The sequence below is a fragment of the Ixodes scapularis genome, unplaced genomic scaffold (genome assembly GCF_016920785.2).
Source record: "Ixodes scapularis isolate PalLabHiFi unplaced genomic scaffold, ASM1692078v2 PGA_scaffold11__112_contigs__length_91849675, whole genome shotgun sequence".
Lineage (NCBI taxonomy): Eukaryota > Metazoa > Arthropoda > Arachnida > Ixodida > Ixodidae > Ixodes > Ixodes scapularis.
This window is the reverse complement of record NW_024609837.1, coordinates 82095036-82115420: the sequence shown is the minus strand read 5'-3', so window position 1 is coordinate 82115420 and position 20385 is coordinate 82095036. Positions and strand designations below refer to the sequence as shown.

The following is a 20385-nucleotide window of genomic DNA, read 5'->3' as shown; positions in this document are numbered from 1 at the left end:
ATCTCTTCTGGTGAAGGCTAAACAACCGTTGCATCCGTTTTCGCGCACGAAACGGTGACTCCCAGAGAAAGTAAGAACGCAGTGATTGTCTTTATTTTAACAATGTAAACACACTTGCAGGCGTGCGCTGATGAAGCCTCAAAATCAAAACTCTCGTAGTGTGATTCGTGACTGCTCCGGCTACTACCCAACCTCGTTGTCACGCCACTTTCTGCAAGCAAACACTAAAATTGCCAGTAAACACACAAAAGCGACATCGATACAATTATCTTGTAGAATATCACCTTATTTAATCATAACTGTTTCAATAGGCACTACAAGTTGTATTTATTTTAAGAAGAAGAAGCAAAATTTTTTCGTGAGAAAAAACAAAATATCAATGTTAAGTCTGGTAACATTGTAATTTTGCCGAATCATTGCCACATCTTTAGAAAACTTCGGCAAAAGTTGCGCCGAATTTTCGATTAAGGGGGGGGGGGGGGAAGAGGGTCGGGTTTGCCCCCCCACTCAAAAACAAGTTGGTACGCCACTGCACGTGTTGTATCTGGCAGACAAATCGACGACAGAGAGACGAAGTTGTTTTGTTTTTTTTCCCCACGCGCAGCTTTAAAATCTGGGATTTGCCATAACACTACCCTTTCTTGCCTCTTTTCAGCATAAGTGACAGCGTTGCCAAAGGCTAGAAGGCACGAATACGAACACAGGTGCTATGTATGCAAGGGTATTCTACATTTCTTGCACTTGAGTGGCTCGGCCGATGATAGCACAGGCTCAAAAAAATGAGGAACGCAGGAACGCCATGACGTTGCCCTTTGGGGGGAGCTGGATTGGCTCATAATGTTTGCTAGGCTGATGAACCGAAGTAGTGCGTTGGACAATCGGTCACGTGCCTTAGTAGACCTTGGGTGACCGAGATGAAGACGATGCGCATGCGGAAGCCTGGCGCGCCGGAAGTCGGTCCGGAAGCACACTGACGGGAAGCCTCGTCATCGACAGGATCTTAGCCGCTGTTGCAAAACTCGGCTCGAAAACATTCCAGCCAGCTCACACGCCGTCGGCCACGCTAGGGTACAGTCATCCGAGCGGTAACAGTTGACTGCAACCTCAAAAGCAATCATCTACGGGGTAGGTCCACAACATGGGTATTCACTCCGCGCGTTGCACTGCAAATGTTCAATCGGTTGCGATGGCACTGTTACAGCTTTCTGATAAGCAGAACCTCGATGGCTGTTCATAGAAGGGCATGACATACGACCAGAAAAATTGCAAGCCGTCCCGAACCCAGGACGTTGTTAAAGTCTTGTATAGGTGAATCGTCTGAAGTTGCAGGCGATGTCTTCTTTCTACCGTACAGACTCCAGGGTATACCTTCCATTTCTGTGTATACAAAGTAAGAAGTGCTTTTTTTTTTTAGCTTTTAACTTATAGAGTGGCCATTTTTCTATAAAAAATTTCACTGGGACATCAAGTGTGATGCATTTGCTTACCATTTTTTCATCGCAAATTACCTTTCTGACAACATCTAGCATAGAACGCCAAAATGGCACTGTATGTACTCTGTAAGCACGTGTAAAAAAAATTTCATTGAATTTGTTGAGATATCATTTGAATCAAACGTAAGTTGACCTGGTTGATAGCAGAGTCTCTTAGCAGAAAGTCGACAGCCGTTCTGAGGCTTCGAGGAGGTGTTTTTATAAGTTCTTCCAAACAACTAATTTGTTTCCCTTGTGATATAATGAAGTATCTAAGCATATTCTTTCCTGAGCGCGCGGATTTAACCCAAGGATCCCGTGTTCAATCCCCACCACTGCCCTTTCCGATCTAGTTGGGCACTCGGCGGAAAAGTCGGCGAGATCACCGACTGCCGCGATTGGGCATGTGCCAAGGTCAAGCGCGGCGCTGGCCGAACGCGGCGGTGAAAGCATCGCACCGGTTTGATGTCCCGCATCACTACTACACCATAAAGGCTCCAATGCTAGCTTGCGTGCTTAATCAAGTCGTCCTGCTCTGACTAAATTTGTCACTGTTGTACATCGTATACCAGTGTCGTCATACTATGGCAGACAAATCGCACGTTGTCTAGACATGTAGTTTTTTTACTTTAGGGCAAAACTACAAAGATATTACGTGTGCCACGCTGTGCGTGCGTCACCACCTAAAGGGTGGTGATGCAATTGACCGGTGCATCACCACCTAAAGGGTGGCGATGCACCGGTCAATTGCTGATAGCCTCGAGCCGGGAAACGACCTTTTACACGCTTCATAGCGAAGACGACAAGCCGTCTCATTAAAACTTTGGTTTGGAGTAGTTGGTCCATGGTAGGTATAAGGTTTAAAAGCGCAAACAGACAGGGACAATAGGAAATAACACACACGACAGAGACGAGTGCTGAAAAAGCCCATACTAGAAGAAATATGTCTCATTACGATAAGCAAAATCGCCCCAGAAAATTACCCGATAATAGAACCCTTAGACAGATGACCAAGGATCGAGTCGTACGCCCTAACGCAGAAATCGAAATGATTGATGATCAGCACGCTCCGAGAGGGAGTATTGCACAACGCTGTTCGAGGAGCGGACGGTGCGGTGGAAGCTCCGTTCTCGCCGGACCGATCAACCCCTTGCCTCTTATCGCCTGACTCTCTGAGCGACGGCGTACGCAGAAAGTGTGATCACGAACTGCACTACCAACGGTTGACTTGACCAACGATCACGTAGCTTTCACCGTCCTGTCAGTGGGTGCGGCGTGATTCTGTGCATTCTTATGTGCGTGATTGGTTTAGCTGCCCATAGCAGGCGCACAAGGTCGACGAGCGCCATGACGATGCAGTTTTGGGTTCGCTTGATTGGCTCCATTGGTTGTAGCGTCGGCTGCGTTCGAACTTAATGTGAAAAGTGGAGCAGACGAACGACACGGTGACATCCCGGCTTCGGTGTCAACAGGTGTTAACGCCACGTCCAAATCCGAACGGGCCTTGCGAGGATTAAAGAGACCTACGGCCGCCCGCGAGCCACAGAAACGTCCTGTGCTCTGGGACAAGGTTACGCTATCCGGTTTGACGACCGCGGCCCGCGCTCGCGCTTGCCCGCCAAGGTGGCTGCCGGCGGCGGAGCCTCTAGCCCCGCCGCCACAGCGCACGCACACGACAAGATGCATTCCTCGAGTCAGGGAGGAGGGCCCGTGCCAAATATGGCACGGGCCGCTGGGGGGCGACCGGGCGAAACTCGAACCCGAGTGACGTGGGCGGCGGAGAGAGGGCGCCACGCGAGGCCTCTTCCGGTCTTCGAGCCGGGGAAGGGGGGTCCCGGCTCGAGCTCTCATCCCAGACCCGATCTTCAGTCGTCCCAGGGCGTCCCAAGTGCGTGGTCCAACTTCGTCTAGTGCTCCGAAGCCGCCACCCCCCCCGAAAGCAGCCAAGATGGAGGCCATCAAGAAGAAGATGCAGGCGATGAAGCTGGAGAAGGATAATGCGGTGGACAGAGCAGAGACCGCGGAACAGCAGTCCAGGGATGCCGCCCTGCGCGCCGAGAAGGTATAGGACGTGTCCTTGTGGCTTTCTTGGTTGCCCGATGTCCTTTGCACCATCGTCCCCCTCTCCCCCTTGACCCTGTCCTGTGTACGATGGTGTCTATAAAGTGCCGCTTTGCTGTGTCCAGTTTCAGTGAAAGTTTCAGTCATTGCACTTCAAGTTAAATCAAATTACGCCGATTAGAAAACGAAAGCAATATTCGCAGTCGTGGACCCCTAAGGTCACACGGCAAGAACACGAGAGTCAGGGCGAGAAATCTGAGTGCATTGAGTCTTGTGAACAATTTCGGGAGGCTTTTAGCCTCCCGAAATCTATGATATAGAAAACAAAAAAAATGAAAGGTCGAGATCAGGTTTCCAGCTGACAGCACGTGCGGCAACGTTGATTTTAACACGTTAGGCCTAATCAATCGTTTTCAACGCTGAATCTCTAGCTAACCATCCACTGATTATCCTCAACAGCGGAAAAGGGCCACAGCTAATAACGTATAACTAAGAGCCATTTTACCGTGCTAATAATAACTGCATTTTGTTACTTCATCGCTACAGATAATGACTGATCCCTTCTTTAATGTGTGGGGCTCTTCAAGGTATACAAAATATTAAATAAGTGCGAACAGCTAGAGCAGTCTACATGATGATCTATGTATTTTCACGCTGGATTGTAAGGAATCATCACAAAAAAAAAAGGCAAAATAAGTGGGTCGCTTGTCTCTGGTTACCCACTTTGAATATAGGGGTCAGGTCGAATCGAGGTCACTCGATCTCGAGGTAACGCAGCCGCAGCTGGAACCATGGAACGGCCACCGCGAGTTTCTGAGAACCGCTCTCGACAACTCACTCCTGTCCGAAGTGAGATCCGCGTCCAGCGCCGAACAGTTCCGCTGCTTTGCGCTTCTATTTTGACGCGGCTAAATACGGCACCCCCGGTATCTAAACATGGGCACGCGTCTCGCCAGATGGCTTTTCAGGCGCTCGGGCCCCACGCGTGCGCTCCGGACGTGACGTCAGACGAGTGTTTGCCGTCATCAGCGCTAGGCCTAACGTAAACCAACGACCGCGGGTCTACGGTTTTGAGGCTTGCCGCCGAATCGAAATATTTGCATGCTGATTTCGCCGGTTTGGCTCGTGCGTCAGAGGGTTTCTTGCCTGTACGACATGTTCTTGTTTTTCAGTTCTCACTAGCGATCTATCCGAGCATGTATTAACCAAACTGTGTACATTTCGAACACTGCGTGGTGCTTCTTTGTATCTGGAGTAACGCTTATCAGTTTGTAGACAAGTTATTCTTACAAAGAAAACACAAACAAGCTTCTGTGCGTGTTTGTGTGTGTTGATGATCTCGGAACATTTTCAGCCAACCTAAAAATTGTTCTCGGGTGTGTTACTATTCCTATAGCTTTATTTTTAATGAGGTTCACACAGTCCAAATTTAACATTCCACTTATATATCATGCAATACGCACGATACACGATCAAGGCTTAGTGTCTATAGTTTGTGAGAATTATTAGCCATTGGACTTTGCTACACTGCGCTAAATCTAACCGGTTTGCATAAACCTTGTTACTGTGCGTCTGCACATGACATGCAGTTAAAATATTGACTCATATCGTCAATAAAAACTATTAGATCGCCAGTCAGTCGTGTTTTTTCTCTTTTTTTTAACTTCATGAAAGTTAGAGCACACGTAGCGTTCTAAACTTTCGTATTTGGCACAGTGCGAATATCTACAAACCGTTTTGTAAACGAAAAACAATACAACGCTAAGCAACACAGGCAAAAATGGTCCCAGTGAAACTAAGCAGCCTGTTTTAAAAGTTATGCTTCAGTCTGTTTAAAATTGTGTTTAAAATTGTTTTAATGTTTATGTTTCATGAGAATAAAATAATATAGCAAAACAAGCAATATAACAATTTAAAGGGAATCTCTCAATTCAAAAGAAGAAATTTTATCATGTGATTTATTACATAAACACACCAGAACACATTAAAATTTACGTCATCATAAGTAACAGTGCATAAGTTTTGTATAATCGTGTATCTCCTCGTAGATTTTCTTTTTATGTAATAATAGCTTTCTTTACCATGTATAAGCATGGTATCGGACACATTCACGTCATTATTTTTCCTATTACAGTACTCTCTTAAAAGTAGTTTGCAAGCGGCTAGAGCTGCGGCTCCAGTGAGCCAACAATGAGCGGCGATGCGTTGTCACCCGCCTTGCACCGACGCTCTGGTGCCTATGCTGAGCGCAAGCCCGTCTGCTTCTTGCACTGGGATTGCGATGATACCAGAACGACGAGCTCTTCTTGACTAATTGAAAAAAATAATGGGTAGATCTCAAGGCGCCTAGCATTGAGGTCTACCCACTATCCTCCCAATCTAAGCCAATCAAAAAACTCGGCGTCGCTCTGGCGTCACCGCAATCCCAGCGCAAAAAGCAGACGGGCTTGCTCGCCGCATAGGCCCGCCGGTGGGCCTATGAGGAGCGCAAGTTCGTCTGCTCCTTGAGCAAAAGTTGCGGTGACGTCAGAACGTCGAACTCTGATTGGCTAGGATTGTAGGGATAGTGGGTAGACCTCGAGGCAGCTACCATTGAGGTCTATCCAGTATTCTTCCAATCAGGGCCAAACAGAGCCAATCAGAGCTTGGCGGTCCGACGTCACCGCAACCCCTGCGCGAGCAGCAGACGAACTTGGGCTCCGCATAGGCTCCAATGGTCCAGTCTCCAAGCTACAGGCTCCAGTGGGCCTATAGGATATGGGCTCCAGTGGTCCTATAGGTCCACTGGAGCATACACTCCAAAAAAAGCCCGTGCGTCTGTTTTCCCGCACAACACTTGGAGAACCAATCACCGCAACTTACGGAGGCAGCTCAGCGAATGACAATACCGAAACATATGTTTAGACCAAAGCACGCCGTTTGAGTTGTGACATTAAGCAATGCAAGCGTGACGTTTTGCATTGCTTAATGTCGCAACTCAGACTGCGTTTTCTGGTATAAACAGATGTTTCGGCATTGCATTCGCTGAGCTGCCTCCGTAAGTTGCGGTGATTGGCTCTCCGAGGGTTGTGCGTGAAAGTAGACGCACTAACTTTTTTTAGAGTGTATACGTATTTACTCGAGCAATAGCCGCACTGTTTATGAAGAAAAACTGAGGGTTCGCTTTTCCGCAGAACACGCAGATTGTCAATCACCGCGATAGACAGCATGATTCCAGCTGTTTACGGGACAGAGATATTGTCTTCGTGCGAAGATACCATCTGTGAAGATTGCATTTGTATGGAGAATCGTGTTCTCAATCTGGTTATTCGCTATGTTATTTCTGCGCAACGCAATGATTGGCTGAAAGTAGACGCAAGGGCCTTGTTCGTAAATAGCGCGGCTTTTACTCGAGTAAATACGGTAGCTTTCGCCGATTTTCAGATTATATTGAGTGGGGGAACGCATTGCGAACACTCACGCCTTGCCTAGAAGACACCGAAGATAGCGGTGACATGTTTAAAACCAATGCCCACTTTTGTAACTTTATGGTCACTGACCGCTTAAAAATCGCAGGACGTGGCGAGTCTCGAGTAGTTTATTATCTCTCCGTGGCCAATCAGATTGCGACATATGCCGATTAGAACGCCGAAAAGCCAATCACGAAGCGAGATCATAAATTCGCCTGGAGTTGTATAGTATTCCGGAATTTTCGCGTTCCACCGCTCTAGAAGACATGCACCCCTGAACGCTCGCCCGTAAAGTTTGTGAGTTCACCGTTTCCACAGAACACGTAAATTTCCGATCACGGCGAACAATAAAAGGATCCCTAGCCAGTGACGGAGCTAAAAAGACGATTAGACAAACAAAAAAAAAAATGCATGTGCGGAGAGATAATTAACATGATATTTCCCCCGATTATTGTTCCTGCTCCACATCGCATTTTTTTTTCTTTCACTTGTAGATAGGTGGCGCAAGCTGGCGCCCGTTATAGAGGGTACAGCCATCAGCATACATATGTACATCCAGATCTAATCGTATTTCGTTATTCGCAGAAATTCTTTTTTGTGCGCCGTGATTAGCTGTCTACCTGTTCTGCAAAAAATTAGCTCACATTTTTTTTTTTTTAAGTGTAGGCTTATTATTAAGTTGTACGCAAGACGATTTAGGCGCATGTTCGATGTGGTCGTTCCCTACAACTGGTTTGTTTGCATGAATAGTCGTGCAAGCAAACCACTTTCTGGGGCCACATGTTCGTTCCCGCACCTCTCACAACGCTTCAGAAAACTGCTGAGAACTTAATATATCACGCTTGCTTGGGAGAAGAGCGTGTTTGTTCAAGTGATGGATGAAGAGAGAATAAAGCAATTAAAACTAGGACAACACAACCACATCTTTCATGGTTGTAGATCACGTGGCGAAAACATCAGTGCTATGAGAGCGCATAAGTTTTACAAAGATGTATTCAGGTTGTCTGTTTAAGTAGTAAAAATAACCAACTGAAAACTTGCCTTACAAATAAAATACATTTCCTAAAACATTTGAAGCCGAGGCTAAAAAGATCACCAAGTCATTGTGATATTTCATTGGACAAGACGGAGCCGTAGCAAAGTCGTGTAACTACGCTGTTCTATGGTTGGTCCAAATAAAAATATAATATTTTACATGATTTTTATTATTACAAATGTTGTCTTATGATTGATATTTATACATAAAACACACTCCATTTATTCTCAGTTTCGAAAAAAATTACAACGCACCTTAAAGATTTTTTTGTTTATTTAAAGTGGGTTTAGTTCAATGGGCCCGGGGGGTAGACGCAAAGAAAAGTTCTCCTGTAATTAAGTCGCAGGTACATTGCGGAACGCTACATACACCTTGCGAGATCTTTTGCAAAATAACTGAAAAGTCGAAAAGCATGATGGGATTCTAGTTACGCGGGCAGCCGGTGATGATATCATCTTTAATATATCATATCACACAATCGTTTATGCACCATACAAACCGGTAATTTGCTTTAAATGCTTTACTTTAAAAAGTTGCCACCAAAAAAGTCAGCAAGTGCCGCCTGACTACAGTGCTGCTTCTTGACGTTTAAACAATTTTGCCAAGTTTTCTTGTTTATCCGTCCTTGGTTGAAATGACGTCACTTTATCCGGAGATCGTACCGGTTGAAAAGACAAAATCTTAATACAGAAATAAAAGACAATTTACAAAACACTGGTGACAAACCATTGGCTAAAACGCGAGGTTAGGTAAGAGTATGCCGTGGAAAAAGAGAAGACGGAAAAAAAAAAAGTCACCATCCCAAAACAAACACAAGCTGGTGAAGAGGCTCTGTTGGGACACTATCATGCATGTATGTCTTACTAGTGCAGTAATGCACTTTTTTCGAAACAGACTGCTTCAAAGGTTTTCACAGTTCATTTTGAGATGGTGAGGTGGGCACGAGCGTGCCGTAAATACATAAATAAAGAAATAAATATTTAATATTAATTATAACAATTGCTGGTGATCAATCCATTGAGTGTTTGCGCGTTAAAAGCACACTCTTGGCGAAAATGACCGGAACCTTTCATACCGGCGGACAGTGTGCACTTTAATGGCTGACCAACTACACGCTGTATAAATATCCCCACAACCCAATTATTATTATTATTACAACTCACCTTTCGAGAGAGTCTTCAGAACCATACTTGGTGCATCGCGCGCCACGATCACAGCCAGGCACGTAGCTGCGGGGTGGGGGGTGAAGGGGGGGAGGAAAGGGTTTTTTTGAAATTTTTTTATTTTGTTGGGACCTCCTCTGGCCACCTCTCCCACATACAGCATTTTTTCATGGGCGGGCCTCCCCCCCCCCCCCGAAACAAAATCCTTCAAAAGCAGAACTCAAAAGCAGAAACAGAACAGTGACCAAAACGAACTTGCTTTGTGCTAGAGTTCTTGTATACGGGAGCCAGAGTTGCGTGTCTGTTTTCCACGTGCCGCCGCGCCGCTATTCGCCGAGATCCGATCACGTGAGGAGCCGGATCAAATGCCGTGCAGGAAAGTAGACGTTGCACGTGCCCCGGTGTACGTTCCCCTGCTTTTGAGCGCGCCGCGCGCCTTGAACGCGCGGCGCCGCTATTCGCCGAATGCAGTCACCTGAGGAACAGGATCAACATGCCGTGCAGAAAAGACGCGCAACTCTGGCTCCAGCGAAGTCTTGACGCCCGAGCTCATAGCATTGGCAGCCGCTCTCGTGATGCGCGAGGGTTCGTGCAGCCGAAGTGCGCCCTCGAGCAAACAGCTCGCTCTTACCGCTCATTTACACTGGAAGCGGATCCGTTTTCGCAAAGCGGTTGCGAACACTGTTGTATAAAGATCCAGTACAATGGCACGCGCACTTGATGTCATCGAGTGCGCATGCAATTGTACTGGATCTTTATACAACCGCTTTCGCAACCGCTTTGCGAGCGCGGATCCGTTTCCAGTGTGATTGAGCGGTTAGACTGCAAGCGCAAGGTATTGAAGAACGCTTCTGCCCCAACTAAACCCCAACAAAGAACACACATTGAAAACATAGGTCATGTTCTGGAATGCCGAATTCCGCCTTGCGTTCATCGACAAATTATCGATTCTTTTAGCATGTTCTGTGTACCCTGTGAGCGTTCCTAAGAAATATGTTGTGCGCGTGACCTGCTCGTGACCACCGCGTTGCTTCCACGCAGGCCGAGGAGGAAGTCCGCAGCTTGCAGAAGAAGATTCAGTCCATCGAGAATGAGTTGGATCAGGTGCAGGAGCAGCTGTCCCAGGCCAACAACAAGCTGGAAGAGAAGGATAAAGCCCTGCAGGCTGTGAGCACACGCTTCTGTCCCTGTACTTGGTGGATCAGGTGGTCCCGCGAACGTTCATATAGGACATCTGTGAAGCTTGGGTAGCTGCTGACGTCTCCAGAGTGTCCTTAGACTCTGTCGATGTCTCGTAGACGTGTATGAGGTATACCTGGCGCTCGCGTAGCCGCCGCCGTCCTCAGAATTTTCTAACGTGCTATGGGTGTCGCGTGGATGTGCTTAAGATATCTGTGACACTTGGATAGTTGCGGATGTCCTCAGACTGTCCTAACATGTTGTGGATGTCTCGTGGACGTTCAGAAGACATATGTGACGATTGCGTAGCTGTGGATGTCCTCGTAATGTCTTGTAACTCTCAGAACACATGTTCAGAAAGGGCTTTACTTATCGTCCGCCCGGAACTGCAATCTTAATTGTGGGAACTTCACACTCCGGGGCGCATCCGCACGGTCACTGCGGCAACGGACTCAGGTACGGGGGCCAGTGAATACCGATCCCGCTTAAAAATTGTTAGACCTAATTTAATCGCTAGCATTCATTGTCTGCCTGGAGCTGTATCAGGCTGTTAGTGTGAATTAAACCCTGACAAGAGCTGCAGTAGCCATCAGGTCATGAAAAAGAAAGAAATGCGGGCACGTCGTACTATATATTGACACTTAATGAGCAACACTTCAGATTAACAACACGCTATGTCATTACTTTTAGTTCTTACTTCAGAGTGACAGCATTCAGAGCAACGGTAAACATGAATGCTCAGTCGGAGTAGCTGTCCTAAGCTGACTGCGAAATAGTAGGATCGTGATGAGCTTAATTAGTCCATATGGCCGGGAAATGCCGATTCAAGTTAAAGGGTATGGGTACGAGATGTAGAGCCTGCATTCACGGCAATGACTTCAATGCCGTTGTGAAAATGTCATAAAAACATAACACTGTTTTTTTTTTTTTTTTTTTTTTTTTTTTTTAGAGAGAGAGAGAGGGGAGAGCGAGTAAATTGATGACATCGCTGCAACATTTGCAGCAGAGAACGAACAACGAAGGAGCGCAGCTGTGCATTTTTTTAAAATCTGGCTTTACTCTTATTTTTTATTTATTTTTGTTACGTGATGGCTTGAACAATAAACACAGCCACTTGTACAGCATGTATAGTGTTCATGCAAAATATGCGCTCGGTTATAGAAAGAAATTCAGAATTTAGCTTTTTGTTTTTATCTTTGTGATCTGGTTGGGCACTGAGGAAGTACTCTAGAAAGAACTCTGGCAAAAATAAATTAATACTTTTTCTTCAAAGTGGCGCCGTTTTTAATCACCCACATGGTGGATCTTGCTCATGGAAACGACGTTTTTATTAAAGAAACAAACAAGGGAAAAAATACTGAGCACGCTGTAGACATAAACGTTTGCCTACTCCTGTGTGTAGTGAATATCCACACGAACTATACTCGGTGACAGGTCAAGAATCCAACGCGAGGGAAAGGAAGGCTGGGGAGGAGGAAGCAAGCGAAATGCTGGAAAGAGGGGGATGTTTCTTCTTTCCTCTACAGCCCTCCTTTCCCTCGCCCTGGGTTTTTAACCTGTCACCGACTATAGTTGAAATAAAGAATAAATAAATATATGGTCACAAGGACCGTTTCCAGACGAAGTTGATCAATTCATTTTTACGAACAAACAAAAACATTATTTTAATAACGTATTCGCTCTACGCCTTCATTTGTACGGTTTGGTAGATTTGATATCGTATATCTATTTCTTTTATACACCGCCTTCGTGACAGCCTGTGGTAAGGAACAACGTGACTTTACGATTGTATTTTTGCTTAAATGCACGCAAACTGCGTGTCACAAAAAAAAAAAAAAATACAAATGCTACGCGTTGTAACAAAACGAAACTGTGTAACCCACATTCCGTCGCACAATGGCGCGCTTTCAGAAAACGCGTCGCGATACCCAAGGCTATCTCCAGTTGACGTCGTTACCGCATATTCGATGTCCGCTTTAATTCTTTAGATACGAGGGAAGCAATAGTTCACATGAAATGGAGAAAGAAAACGTGTCTATAAATAGAGTAAAATTGAAAGATAGAAAGAGAGGAAGGAGAGAGAGCGCGATATGTCCTCAACAATACCAACGTATATCGGGAATATCGGCTGTGGTTTTGAAACCGAAACTGAATATGAAAAGGACTTGTAGTGGTTGCTTAGACATTTCTTCTATTGTTAAAATATTTTTCTAATTTTTCAGAATATACTGATTTCAAACTTATACATATATATCGTATTATTATATTCTATCTCTCCTCTTGTATCTTTTTAAATAATAAAACGCAGCCAAGGCTACTACAATAGAAATCAGTGAACGCAGACGACGCAAACCCAACCTTGCGCAAACCCAAACCGGTTAATCCGCAAAAGGCATCGTCTGCTAGACAGTTTCGTACATTGTTTACTTTTGCCACATTTGTTAAAAGAAACGTGTGTTGAATAAAAAGTGTCATGCGTCTTCTTTTGCTAAAATTTAAAATTTTCGTTAATCGAATACCGCCGTACTTTGCTTGGCTTCTCCGGAATGCGATTACAAAATAGCCCTTCGCACGTGTATAACCGACATCGGCGTTCCATCCTCTTACAAAGCCTCTGAGACATTCTTATAGCACGGAAACAAACTGCTTAAATCTATATTCGCAGTTTATTGCAGTATCTAACGGCATATGAACTTTAAATGGTGTAACTACTTTCTGTCGACGCATTGCGGCAGGACAACAACCACCTTGCGGCTTCAGGAGCCTCGCCCAGTGGCACCAGTATCAATCCGCGCCCGACACATCGTCCACGTTAGGGTTACTTCAGGAGTTTGGTCTCCACCCTGTTTGCGAGTATTCCCGTGTTAGCGCCCCGACTGCCAAAATGAGTGCGATTCAGCAGGGAACTTTGCTAGAGGTGCTCAAGAAAAAGATGAGGGCCATGAAAGACGAACTGGAGACCGCCAAAGAGCAAGCAGACGACGCACAGTCTCGGGTTATGGACGAAATCCGGCGACGTGAAGAGGTATGTTTTGTCATTTCGATCGCCACGGAATCAGCCTGGTTCACGAGAGCGGCTTGGGCGGTGGTAACTTATCCCGAACAAACTTCAACTCACGTCGCACTGTATAAGGAGGTTCTGAAGCTTCGTTAAACTTAGTTTGCCGGCCAGTTTTGGAGCCCGAATAAGGGCTATTGGCCTACATTGTGAGAATCGGCTAATCTCAAACTGTCGTTTATTTATCTTTCGTTTCTCTATTCGCATGCAGATGAGGTCCGAGCTTTTGTTGTTTGTCGTGAAAAAGGTGGGAGTTGCGTTTGCGGGTGCCGGCTGTTGAACTTCGCAGCTAGCCGGCGCGCTCGCTCGGAGACACATCCGGCGTTCCGGTGTAGCCGCGATCCGTCCTTGGAGGAATGCAAAACGCGTTCTAGAGGAGCACGTACTAAAATCGGAGGACAGATTGTATCTCAGGCCACGGGCAATATACCAAATACCACAGCCAGCTCGCTGCAAACGTCTACTCAAAATTAAAAAGAAAAAAAGGTGTCGCATTTTACACCTGCAAACGTTAGCTGGGGCCGGCGTACCAATACTTTTTTTTTTTTTTCGGTGTTTGTGTTGTTTTTTTGACCACCGCTTCGGACACTGCTTCGTCCGCCGGTTTGTTTTATCTGTGGCACTCGTTTTTGCCGAGATATCGTTTCGGGAACAGAGAGCGATTCGTGAAATTCCTCGGGTTGTCGGCTCTTGCTCCGGCGTTCGCACTTAGGAGTATCGTTTACTGTGGGTTTCGTGTACTGCCTTGTGCTATGACGAATCGCACAACACACAGTCAGCCGAGTGTTTGGAAGGGAAAACCTACACTCAGTAACGCAAGAGATCGCGTCCTGAAGGCCTGACGTCAGCCAAGCGGCTGTCTTTTTAACTTTACTTTGATTCGTTTATATATTTTTTTCCGTTTCAACCGTGCGGTTTGCTCAAGCGTGAAACACATTCCGGACCGTTGGGGAACGGAAGGAATCCTGAGTGTATTACAAATGATAAAAAAAAAAAAAAGAGGAGGCTGTTTTATTTGTTCAATTCCTGTGGCAAACACTCGAAATTGCCACGATCTTGGCGAACCGACTACGGTCGAGATTTTGGTGCTGTTTTTGTGTGAGGAATACAGAGGCCGTGAAGCGACCCCTCTTCGTGTTTGGTGCGAGCTGTCAGGCTTTTGATGTATTTGTCTGCGGCCCAGGGAGCTAGCACTGATGCCTCCCAACTATTGTTTCGTGGCACTGGCAATGCTTTAGAACATGGAGGTGTCCCGAAGATGCGGAGATAACACTCGACAAGACGCTGGCGTGTTTAATGTGATTAGTGTTTCAGGAAGGTGGCCTTAGTGAATCGTGCTCGAGTACTTTACTGCTGTTGGGTGATCATTCAGTTGACACATCCGTAACCAACATAGAGGTGCCCTTCTGAGTCAGCAGAGTGCATCACTTTGCAGCTTCTGAGGTAACTCGGCCGGAGAAATGCCAGATGCATCATCGTTCCTGATACCTTCAGTGCACAGGAAGGTTAAGGTATTGCAGCAAACTTTTTATCTCATACTCCCTCGAAACCCCATCGAAGCCCGTCTAATCTATATGCGCAGGAAATCCTGCTGGCTCTGGCGGTCACCTGAAACGATAAGTCGACAAAGATGCGCTGTGTTGTGTTGTTTTCAAACAAAATGGCATATTTTTTTTGCATCTGATACACCTTGTGAGAGTATGTGCTACCTTTAGAGATTAATGTAAGGTGCTATTATTTATTGAAATAGCTCTGCTTTAGACATTTCTCTGGGTATTCTTGTAAAATACCGAGCATTTGCCCATTCCACAATACCCCTCAATTTGTAAAACTCAGAAAATATACAAAGGACATACAAATCATACAAGAGAAACATGCCAATATATACTAATATAATACAAGAGCATGATCAACAGCAAGCACAGGTTAAACAATTTAACCCCGCAGAACAGATTACAATAAGATGATTTCATCAAAAAAAAGGATTGAACGTTAGGAAGCAGTACAGTGAGTTGGGCAGCACGTTCCAGTCATTAATTGTTTGGGGGAAAAATTAACATTTTAGAATGTCAGTATGTGGGAAAAATTCTCGGATCTTTTTTTTATTGCTAGTCCGAAGAAAAACATAATGAAATGCTAATAGGTATCTTGATTTATCTCAAAATTTCATGTGGCCGCATGCTCAGGATTTTTTTTTTTTTTTGTATGTTATGGCCATTGATACATTAAGTAATGTTTGTGGCTAATCAAATCCTTAGCAATTATGGTGGCCAGTCTCCATGTTATATGTAAGCCAGTCTGTCTGCACAAAAAAAGAAGACCAGAAGAGCCAGCTTTAGAAGACAGAGGCTAGATGGACTGATAGTGGTGCTGTGGAGCCAATGGGAATTTGGTGTGAAGTAACATCTTAACAGCATCTTATAGCACTACTCTCATGAAGAAGGGTCAAAAGTGTGCGGTGCAGTTGCGCAAGATATTGTGACCGACTTGAACCTTGAAATAGCAGTTCGTATCTCAACCTTATTATTCTTTAGTCAACGGCTGGAGTGAATTCTCTTCCAGAACAATTTCATCGTTACGTTAGAATTTTGGAGTATCGTCACAAAACGTGCTCGCATCGTCCGACTCTTGGCATTTAATTAGACTGAGAAAGAATTTAGGCTGCTTAGACTCATGGCAGGCATGCTCTCTAGGTATCCTCATATGTGTGGATTTCCAGTTCTCTATGGCAGTGTTTCCCAAACTTTACAGACCTTAACCCCCAGCTCATATGGGCGTCATTCACGGGACCCAATCGAATATTTTAACTGCCAATTATCGCAGAGGTACACGAGAAAAAAGGTAACACCCAAATAGCCAGACAACAGTATAGAAATAGAAGCATACTCAATGTTAGCATTTCTGGTTGAGTTAAGGCCAACACCCACTGTTTACGGTCTATTGAAAGGGTGCTGATGTCATGGACAGTCAAGCAAAAATCGAAGTCACCAGTTCGCCTGAATAAATATTTTTGACGCGAAGCGACCTCACCGAGGAGGTTTATCAGGTTAGACAGCGAGCATACGCGGGCACCTCCACGGCGAAAGGATGAACGCTGCTGTAGCTGTAGTTAGTTTTACATAATACGCAAGTGATGCTGAAGCCGCACATAGAGCGCATTGCTCTGAACGATGCTTACATCGCACGAGCATGCATGTTCGGTAGGGACATTGACAGCCTATTAGCTTCTGCCACACTTGCACTCGGAGGGGAATGTAGTATAGAAACCAGCACAAGGCGATGTAAGAAATCTGACTGAGAATATGCCCATTTTGATGATTTCGTTCCTCGTTGAAACTTGACGCTTTTGCAATGTAGTGATTGCTGAATAGACACAGATCGCAGAAGAACTCCCAATCTATGGCGGATCGTCGGCCAATTGTAACAAAGTGCCGGACTACAGATCCTCAGTCAGCCGATTCGAATCCCGGCTGGGGGGTTCGCAGTTTGTCAGATGCTTATTGTGGAGCCGGTGCCATGTAACCGTGGTCCCGGATGCACGTCGGAAGGTCCCTAGGTGGTCCAAATTAATCTTCCGTCCTCCCCTTGGGTGTGCCAGATGCCCTTCCTTGGTTTGGCACATAAAACCCTCATATTTCACTTTTGAGGCGAAACCCGCGATTGAGCATTTCTCGGCTGTGCATCCGTTCCTTGTCGAAACCCGACTCATCCCTGAATCGGCGTGGACCGCAGTTTTAGGACTGCCAGTTTCTGGCAGATCCTCAGACGATCGTGACACTTTGCTTAGAGCTTGCAAGGAATTATCGTAAGTGTTAGTTGTGAAAGGCCAGATTTGTGAATGTGCGTGTTCTCTGGCTTGCAGGCCGAGGCGGAGGTGGCTGCGCACAACAGGCGCATCCAGCTGCTCGAGGAGGACCTGGAACGCTCTGAGGAACGACTCAAGATCGCCACCCAGAAACTGGAAGAGGCCTCGCAGGCCGCTGACGAGAGCGAACGGTGAGCCCCCGTCAGGCCTTTGAAACAGTCTAGTCTGTGCCGGTGTCCTTTTACCAGGCCTTTGGGAAAGTTGTTCGTTCCGGCATCCCTTTTGCCTGGCCTTTGAGGAAGTCTAGCTTGTTCTGGCATCCTTTCGGTGGGCCTTCATCCTTTTTCCATTTAAGCTGTTTAAAAAAAATGTATTTTTCCTTTGCATCTGTCCTTTAAGTGGCAAATTTTTTTTCCAAAAGTAACCTGAAAGTGCCAGATTTTTTTTTTTTATTTTGAATTGTTACTCCTCTAGTATTACACATAAAATTTGAAAAGTTTATTACACAAAGATCAGCGGAGGTGAAAAAATATTTGCCAACTAATACGAGTGCTGCCATCTGTGATCAGCATTGCAAAACTACTCGGACGAGCTAGGGGCAACCGAAAAAACCAGTGGACGAGCTGAGCTCGTCCACAGCATTTTTAGCCAGAAAGTGGCCGACGAGCTCAGCTCGTCCAAGGCACTTCAGGGGTTAATCACCGCCTTCAAATTAATCAGTCATGATCTCAATAAGGGTACATAGGCTTTAGCTGACCTGCATAGCTTAGACAGCTTTCCTACTTGGCGTCCACTTTTTTGTGTCATATTGTCGAGGCTAGCATAGCTTGGGCAGTGCCCCAGCAGTGTCATTGTGCGAACGAGGCGTAGTACGAAGCCACATGTCCTCATGGCAGTGTAGGGCTGCAGCGCTGCAGAAACACCACCACCCTCGACGACATAGCACACAAAAGTTGATGCCGTGTGTAGGGTATAGGCTCACATTCATTACTTCACCGTAAGTGCGAGCAAAGCAGAAGGTACGACGGCGAGTGCCACATTGAACGTGCTGCGTCATGCACTCTTACTTTGCTCGTGCTTACGACGGAACAAAGTACGGGGGAGTTCTAGAAACGGCTTTTACGAGTCTTTGCCCTAACTCACGTGCGGGAACGCGACCAAAGCATTCGCAAGGCACTGGAGAACCGCACCAACATGGAGGACGACCGGATCACGCTGCTCGAGAACCAGCTGGGACAGGCGAGGCTCATCGCGGAGGAGTCCGACAAGAAATACGAAGAGGTGAGAGAACGGGGCGCAGGTCGCTGAACATTGTCGGTGGTTCTCTCTCGCAGCATGCGCAAAATGCTGGAGCACAGGAGCATCACGGATGAAGAGCGGATGGACGGACTCGAGGGTCAGCTGAAGGAAGCGCGCACCATGGCAGAGGACGCCGACAGGAAATACGACGAGGTGACGTGGTTCTGCCGGGACGAAGGGTGTCGTTTGGTGTCGAGGAAAAACCCGCACGGCGTGCCTGTCGTTGGTCGTCGCACTCACACCAATCCACTCACACTCGCGTTGTGTGTGGTTCTGACCCCTGCTTCGTGCCCTGCTGAGCCAGGTCATCGCTCCGTTTGTTTTGTGCTTGGGGCGGCAGCAAGTGGCTGGAGTTTGGAAGCTGCGGTTGTTACGGTCTTTTCTTAATTTAAAAGAGGTGTTCGTGCAAGACGAGTGCCGCCTGCTTGTCAGTGCTGTCCCTTCCGCAAAGTTTTTAGGCTGTTGCGTAACTCGTGCAGTTTGGCGTAATTCACGCTATTCTAGTTACTCGTGTTGTGCGAGTCGTCCAAAAACTTGCGCAATTTGTGTTAACTCGCTCGAAGTGTGCGTAACTTGCACAGCTAAAGCTCGGTGAAGTGGACACTCCTTAAATCACCGTTTTCGGATTTGCTCCGTTCGGAGAATACTTGGTAGGAAAATGAAGTAGTAGCCAGGAACATGTGCATTGCCAAAATTAGCATAATGAAGCTATGCGGAGCGCAAGTTTGCCTGTTTCTTGCACAGGGGTTGCGATGATGTCAGAACGTGGAGCTCTTATTGGCTGATTGAAAAAAATAGTGGGTAGACCTCAAGGCATCTAGCATTGAGGTCTACCTACTATCACTTCAATCATAGCCAATCGGAGCCCAGCGTCATTCTGACGTCACCGCAACTCCTGCGCAAGAGGCAGACGACTCGATCTCCGCATAGATCCTCTGGGCTCCGTTGAGCCGTGGCAACGAAAATTAAACTTTCCAAACATAGCTTTTGTGCCTGCTGTGCAAAGCGAGAAGGGGGGTGGGGGGGTGGGAATGTGACTACATACTCTTGGAACTCTTCTATTTCAACGTTTGGCAGCAGTTATTTTGAAAATTGTGCATCATCAAGTTGCTCATCATTCCTTCCCAAAAGCGACGCAGCCCCTTTGCTGAGGTTCGTTGTCGGAATTGGCCAGAATGTAGTTCTCCACTCCAGCCATTTGATGTTGCCAGTATGATTTGCCACGACTGCCGATTGTGTACCTCTCGTAAGCCTTGTCTTGTAGTGTGAGCATTGTCTATGTTGTTGTGCATTCCTTAACCATACGAAAGACTGATTTTTGTTTGTTTGTTGTGTGACAGAAATTTTACATTGGTGCGATTACTCACGTCCACTAACTCTGCACGATCCTAGTGTTTTGGCAGAGATTGAAACGGTGGCAATGGCCACGCTTCTCTGCGAATGTGCCTTCGATATGTGTGTGTGCAGGGGTCAGCCTGTCTCATAGGTCGTCGCTCTAACCCAGCACGCGTTGAGCTTGCATGCTAAGCTGTCTGATGTGGAACGTTTGCTTTGTTATGGATACTTCAATTTTTCCGTTTGTAACAAGACATGTCCAGCAGCATAAGCTAGCCCTCCTGCATGGTAAAAAGGGGCCATCGTAGCTCATCGTGTAGTGAGAATATCTTTGAACAAAATGAATGTGTCATCGCTTCTAGTGAAAGTTGTTAATTGAAGAAACTCACTGTTAGGAGACTCATCTTGTAAGGGCCAGCACTGTTGTTTGGCGGGGGTAACTGTCAGTTAATATTTGCAGTATGACTTAGGGACATGAAATTAGAGGCTAGAGTGTAAGCCTGTATTTCATTAGCGTGAATAGTGTTT

At 46.2% G+C, this 20385-nt stretch overlaps 1 protein-coding gene across 20 annotated transcripts in view; it reads left to right on the top strand.

Moving 5' to 3' along the window:
* The first annotated feature begins 927 nt into the window (after window positions 1–927).
* The window catches only part of LOC8030880 (tropomyosin), a 30525-nt gene continuing 11067 nt past the window's right edge, over window positions 928–20385 (top strand). For 3 of the 20 annotated variants that reach the window (XR_005716429.3, XR_005716428.3, XM_029990269.4), the window contains exons 1-5: window positions 1105–1125; window positions 3342–3534; window positions 10223–10348; window positions 17281–17414; window positions 18387–18504. Coding sequence is in view for 11 of the 20 variants with exons in the window: in XM_029990269.4 (XP_029846129.1) it covers window positions 3421–3534; window positions 10223–10348; window positions 17281–17414; window positions 18387–18504 (492 nt within the window). In the remaining 9 variants the exon portion in view is untranslated. Of the gene's footprint in view, window positions 1126–3341; window positions 3535–10222; window positions 10349–13088; window positions 13386–17280; window positions 17415–18386; window positions 18505–18557; window positions 18676–20385 lie in introns of those variants that run through there. The other 17 variants (XR_005716426.3, XM_040503123.2, XM_040216417.3 and 14 more) reach the window with 9 other exon arrangements.